Genomic DNA, 7,064 nt, shown 5'->3' with positions numbered 1-7,064 from the left:
CCCCCCCCCCCCCCCCAAAATCTCACCGCTCTCTGAAATCTTTCTCGAATCACTAAATTGTTGCAATGAAATAAGATTGATTATGGGTTCATCTGAACATATTCACCTTAGTCCATTTACTACTTGAAGGTAAACCCATCATCTTATTCTTCTTGTAAATTGAGCATGTATTTGATATTAATTTGATCGGGTTGTTCTAGATCTAAATTTTGTCATACACAAGACTTTGAACTCTAGGGTGGACTAAAATCTGAAATTTTGGCATTTTCTAGATCTAACAAGGGGAAGTGAAGGATCGATTGAAGAGAAAGGGTTTCTGAGGTCATGAATCGCCCAAGCTTGCAGGTATTTCGTGTATTATCTCCTTGTGTGGCTTTCGCTCTTAGTTTTCATTTGATCTCAATTTGATTTGCTTGCCAATTCCAACGCATCACTCTGTTTTTTAGATTTAGAGAGAGGAAGAAGTCTTTAATGTTACAATCTTCTTCAAGTACCAATGGGATCTGCAGGACAGGTTTCGAACTGTGTAAATCGATAGTTTGATCACCAATGGATTGATTTGAGGCAGGTTTTGGTTTTCTTCAGTTATCACAGGGGGAGATTGGGGGCTGCTCAGGCAGATTTTGATTTCCTTCATTTATCGTAGGGCAAAGGCAGGTGCTGCTCTGTTTGCCCTCAAGTTTGATTGGCAGAATATACCAACTAATTGGGTGGGTTCAGATCCTTGTGTGGATGGTTGGGATGGGATTAAATGTTCTAATTCTTGAGTGATCTCCATGTAAGTCGTCATTACTAAATTTATTATTTTTCTATCAGTTATCAATGATTTCAACTTTATGGAAATCAGAACTTGATTGAACAATATAAAATCAGAATTAGACTGTCAATAGTAATAGGTAAGAAAAGGAAGGTTTCAGATTTATAGCATGCACATGAACTTTGGTTAAGAACTAACCTGTTGCAGGAATTAAACAGTGAAGGTGAAGATACAAGAACAATATGACTTGAGATTCACACCCTAGCCTTGATCAGCATCCCACTAACCCACATAGCTTCCCATCAGGCAACAACTCTATCCCACAACCACTAATCTGACTCTCACAGAGTATTGAGCAGTAATGGCATACTTTATACATAGTAAAAATCGATGGGAGATGGTTTAGCCCTTGCACTATTATATAGAAGTAGCAAAGGCCAATAAAAATAAAAACTCAGCATTTACAAAGAAATAAACAAACATGCAAGAAAGTTAGAGAAAACTATTCCTAAACAAGTCCATCAATTATGGTTTTGTAGGTGAACCAAATCACCCTTAAACTAAGTTAACTCGTGAGTTGCTGACTCAGTGTCTTCTTACTTCTTCTTTGGTACTTTTTGGAGTAGCTATCTTGGTGATTTGCATCAGATTATCAATGTCCTCATCTTACATGAGGGGAATTCTGATTTTTATCCTTCTCTATGACTGACATGAAATTTTTTTTCTATAGTAGGAAGTTTTATGGGGAATAGTACTTGGTTCATCCAATCGGGAAGGCTTATAGTCATTTGGAGCTAGTGTTGATGATGATGAATACGACGATGACAGTATGAAGATGCTAAGTCATCCAGGTACTATTAGCAGTTTATCCTTTTGTTTTAATTGATGATTACGTAAATATTGAATTTGTATGGTTTTGTTTTATGTTAATAATTTTAGATGATATAATTATTAACTATTGTTTGGTTAGATCTAATAATGTGTAACAATAGGGTCATTATATAATGCATGCTAGTAAAATGATTTTTTTTCTTCCTATATAACCTTTATGGACAGATTTTTTCTGTCTCTAAAAGCATAAAAGTTTTTATTATTTGCAACAGGAATTATGTCTCAATAAGGTGGATATTATTCAAAACAGAAAAATTCTATCTCAAATGATAAAGTATTTAAACAATGCTTTTATTAATTGAGATGGAAGTAATCTGTCTCTAAAAGGAGGAAAGTAGTAAAGATAGTAAAAATCCGTCTCATATGATAAAAACCATTTTTTTATTTGAGACGGTAGTTATCTGTCTTCATTTATAGAGACAGAAATATACTATCACTAAGTTACCCTACCAACACAATATTTGGGACAAATTTTTCCGTCGCTTTAGTTGCTATTTTGGAACAGTTAGTTCTCATCTTGAAATCTGTCGCAATTGACCCCTTAGAGACGGAAAAAAAATTTCGTCTCATAAATTATGCAACGGCTGTTGTAACGATAGTTGTGTGATGGAAATTTATATTGTCCCTAATAAGTATTAGCGCCAATATTTTAGTATTTGAGACATAATTTCGGTTCCAAAAACCCCTTTTTCTTATAGTCAACGATGAATACAAACTTAAGCTACAACTCCATTTTGGTTCGTTACCCTCATGGTTGGATTCTTAGACCATGTGAAATCGGAATCCATGGAGCTCAATTCCATTACCGAGGTTACTTGAAACTTGTTTATCAGTGCAACCCAATTACCCATTGTGACTGGAGTAGTACTGGAAAGAGCTCAGAGACAGAGACCACCGCCCAAGAAATAATCAAGTACCCATCATAAATGCAGCTCAACCAATCCCACTCTCCTTTAATGCATACTCCTCAACACACTATTCTCTCTTCTTTAACCAATAGTCTCTCTTACTCTGCATCACCTCCAAGGAGTTATCAAGTTATCAATTTTTCTCCGGCGAGAAGAGAATGTCAGAAGCCGGAAAGCTCGTGAACGTACACTCGGAGCTGACGGTAGTGTCGGACACACCAGTAGAGCAAGGGAAGAGGGTACCATTGTCCATATTGGACCACGCCATGGGTCTCCATACCATTCACATTGTCTTCTATTATAGGTACGATCGTCCCAAGTCAGACGATCTTGGCCGCCTGAGGGAGTCTTTGTCTCAGCTCCTCACCTTTTACCCGCCTGTGACCGGCCGGTTACGGAGGAGAGCGGAGGACGCCAACTGGGAGGTTACTTGCAACGATGCTGGGGTCAGGATTTTGGTGGCTAGGGTCCATACCACCCTCGATGAATGGCTGAGATCTGCTGATGGGTCCCGCGAGAGAGATCTGACGGTCTGGGAAGACTTTCCGGAGGATGATACCACTACCTGGTCTCCTTTCCGCATTCAGGTAACCCCCTTCCTTCTCTCCCTAAGAAATGGAATCCCAAGGTCAAGGGTAATTTTTTTACTAATTTTCTCCCCATGCTAATCACTAAGGAGAGGTGCCTAAAGTACTTAAAAGTATACCAATATCATATTTTAAAAAATTGATGAATCATGGCGAATTCATCTCAGATCCTAATTTCTGCCATTTTGATTGGAATATTCCCATCAAGATTTCGCTGAATCAGTGGATTTTGATCAAATGGCCGACTCTAGGGTTTTAGGTACCAATTCTGTTGATTACAAATCGAGTTAAGTGGGTTCGGTAAGGGAGTGATTTCATCATTGATTCTCAGGGTCCGGTTGATAACGTTTCTGACGGCAGAAATATAAATTTCCGTTTCTAAAAACAGAAACGGAATTGAAGATGTTTGATAAGTCATGTCTTTAGAAATCGATAATAACCAGTGAAAAAATGGCCTCAAGTCGTTTCCAGAAACGGTGACTGGGTCGTTTCTTGAACCATAAATAAGTATAAATTTCTATTTCTATTTCTGAAAATAAGTGAAACGAAACAGTTTTATCAAACGTTTTTTTGGCAGAAACACATTTCTTGAAACGTTATCAAACGGGCCCTTAATTTTTAAAACCCTAAACCGAGATGGAAGCAATATTGACTCTGATACCACTTGTTAGGGATTTAGAATTGTCTTATAAATCAACACATCATCAACACATCAAATTATTCCCTTCCCATGTGAAATTATTGCCACTTGCAAAACCCAAACAAACCCAAACAAAAAAATACATAATGGTTATTCATTTGATCAACTTAACACACATGCCCTGATTCTTAGCAATATGTACCAATTTCCATGCTTTCCGGGAAATGTGGCCTTGGACCCTGTTAACTCCTCCGTGAGTTTGTGTTTGACCGCTATGTGTAATGTGATTGGACAGTATACTTTTCTGCTCTTTGCAGATGAATGATTTTGAAGGTGGAGGTCTGGCCATTGGACTCAGTTGTACGCATCTGTATGCAGACCCTACCTGCTGCACTACACTGTTGAAGACATGGACCGACATACACCAGCATGTCTCCATTGCATACCCACCATTCTTCCATCCTCCAGCCCTACGAGGCCGAGCTAGTCCCAACACAAACACTAAATCTGCAGATTACTATGCAACCAAGTCAAAGGCTCAACACCCATATCCTGTGAAAATGTCCACTGTGACCTTCCGTTTCTCAGAGACAATGATCAAACAGTTCCTATCAGAAGTCCAAACTGAGTGCCCAGATTCTACCCCTTTTGATGTTCTTGCTGCACTCTTCTGGTCAAGTGCAATGCGTGCCAAGGACGAGATGTGCAAGCTTTCTATAGGTATTGACTTCAGGAAACTGTTGCATGCCCCTCTCCCACATGGTTATTTTGGTAATGCTCTTCATTTTTCTCTGGTTTCATTTGAGGAAAGTAAGATGGGTGAAGGTGGATTTGGATTAGCTTATTTAACTGGGCTTGTGCATCACCATTTGTCAAATCTTGAAGAAGAGGAGTTGTGGTCAGCTATAGATTGGCTTGAATCACAAAGGGAAGAAGGAGGGAAATATGCACAACCCTTCAGGATGTATGGGCCTGAGCTGACATGCGCCAACATGGAGCATGTGTTTGCATACACAGGCATTTTAGAGGACATGAAGCCATTACATGTCTCATATCATGTGGGGAATATAGAGGGTGAAGGGCTGATTTTGGTTCTCCCATCACCTGAAGAAGGGCTAGGAAGGACAGTGATGGTGACTTTGCCAGAGGACCAAACCAATAAGCTAAAAAAGGATCCTGCTATCATGTGCCTGGAGCCTACCATTCTTGTTAGTGGGTGTTGATAATCTGGTTTTTAAAGCATTCATGAAGTTGGTGTTTGATTGCAGGAATAATTCACAGAAGGAAAACCCATTTGATCATTGCATGTAATACTGAATTTCTAGGGGATTTTAATTTCTAGACAGGTTGTTTCTTGTTCAAAACTAGAATATTGGAAGATATTTATCTGAAAGATAAATAGTTTTCCAAGGGAAATATCATTCCACATGGAAAATTGGAAAATAATGGGAATGTGCTCAGCTCCTCTTCCAGCCTTTCTTCATGCACAAACAATCAGCTCCTCACTTGGGTAAGTGTAAGGATGTAAATGGATGGTCAAAAATTCATGTTTGGTTTGTGTTCATATCTGATTAGAGGAATCTGTAATTGAGTAATTGGTTTCTGAAAAATTATCTGATGTGGATACAGATTTCAATTTCAAACATGATATTATCTGATCTGTTTAGATCCGATTATAAAAATATGATTAAATAATATTTTATAATACTAAAATATCCTTATCAAGTTCATGGTATATTACAAATAATTAAATAATATATTAAATAGAAAAAACAAAAAAAAAGTTTCACAAGAAAAGCTGTAATTTGAGATGATGTTTCAACATCATCCTTGGTAGGGTAGTGGATTCAGCCTTTCACCTTCTTGTCTTCTTTAATTTTTATCCACTCTCATTCTCCACTATTCAATGCAGGTTGTGAGACCCCAACTCACTCTCTCTCTCTCTCTCTCTCTCTCTCTACTTATGACTTCATTTTCAACTCTCCACTTAGATGTAAATGGATAGAAAAAAAATTGTATTCAAACCATGCTTGTATCCGTTTTGGGGAATACATAATCGAAAAATCGATTTTCAAGCAATATCTTGTTGTATTAATATAAGAATTTAATTTATATTGTAAAATAAAGTTTCAAAATTATGATGTTTATCCTTGTTTTACTTTTACTTTTATTTTAACTTTTGAGTTTTGAGCTCAAAAGTGTTGGGAAGTTTTGAGTGAAAATTTCAAAACACAAAACCAAAGACTTGTCCTTTAGAACTAGTTGTTTAATCCCACGTTGAAAAGACGAGTGGAATATATATATATATATATATATATATATAGATACAGATACATACAATCTTGTTGCTTAAGGGTGCTAGCTCTTTGGAGAGCAACTCTCCCACTTCTCATGTGTATGGGGGTTCCATTGTCCCTATTGTATTATAGGGGCCTTTCCAAGCTTGCAAGAAGTTGAATGATGATAATGTAGAGTTTGGAGCCTATAACATAGCTGGCCCAACGTGTGATTCTCTAACAAATATATGCTTTTTGACACAAGTATGTAGACTTATGGACAGCTACAACTAATTGTAGTGTTCTTCAATTCAGATCTCCAAATGGAAAGAGATATGGGTGTGGATTGTCATATTCATGGCTTCTCAGATTGTTTGTGACTGGGAAAGCAAGTCCATCGCACTTAATTTTCAACCTTTACTGCTAAAACCATGACTTTTTGAGTAATGGGATTTTTATTCTGACCATAACTTTGAACCTGTCCCACATTATGGATCAGAAGCTCTTATATCCTCGTTTAGTTCCTTGAGAAGGAAAGGGTCTTTGAAGATGTCTCTATATTAGTAGTTACTTTGAATGGTAGTAAATCACTTGGGGGCCACCTCCCAAGGCAGTTCTCAGTGTCAACATGTGATGGAAGGTTCATGGTCTAAGGTGAAGAGAAGTGAAGTGAATTAAAAATAATAAAATTCTAATCAAAGGGTACTGAACAAAAAACAAGGAAGGGAACCAAAATGGACCAAACATGATGGTTTGTGATGTGGGAAATCTGTTTAGAGCGGAAAAATATGTCACATGATACACTTGCCATATTTAGTACCAGGCACGGATCTTTTCAAAGTTGGTCTGCAGAATGAGCCTAACTCCACTTTATTTGCTTTACAGAAATTATCTCTGAGGATGTGGGACACTATAAATGAAACATGTGAGAGGATGTCTATACTCCAATCGTGTATGTAAGAGAGAGAGAGAGAGAGAGAGAGAGAGAGAGAGAGATTTGAATTT

General features: G+C 37.6%; 1 protein-coding gene across 2 annotated transcripts in view; it reads left to right on the top strand.

Moving 5' to 3' along the window:
* The window catches only part of LOC122090995 (hydroxycinnamoyltransferase-like), a 7,091-nt gene extending 1,626 nt beyond the window's left edge, over window positions 1-5,465 (top strand). Inside the window, exons 2-5 of one of the 2 annotated variants that reach the window (XM_042660788.1) lie at window positions 273-345; window positions 1,488-1,608; window positions 2,676-3,143; window positions 4,101-5,465. In XM_042660788.1, coding sequence (XP_042516722.1) covers window positions 2,715-3,143; window positions 4,101-5,006 — 1,335 coding nt within the window. In that variant the 5' untranslated portion in view covers window positions 273-345; window positions 1,488-1,608; window positions 2,676-2,714 and the 3' untranslated portion in view covers window positions 5,007-5,465. Of the gene's footprint in view, window positions 1-272; window positions 346-1,487; window positions 1,609-2,373; window positions 3,144-4,100 lie in introns of those variants that run through there. The other variant, XM_042660787.1, reaches the window with a different exon arrangement.
* The last annotated feature ends 1,599 nt before the right edge of the window (window positions 5,466-7,064 follow it).

Source organism: Macadamia integrifolia, chromosome 10 (assembly GCF_013358625.1).
Source record: "Macadamia integrifolia cultivar HAES 741 chromosome 10, SCU_Mint_v3, whole genome shotgun sequence".
Taxonomy (NCBI): domain Eukaryota; kingdom Viridiplantae; phylum Streptophyta; class Magnoliopsida; order Proteales; family Proteaceae; genus Macadamia; species Macadamia integrifolia.
The sequence above is the reverse complement of the archived record's forward strand: the minus strand, read 5'-3'. Positions and strand labels throughout refer to the sequence as shown.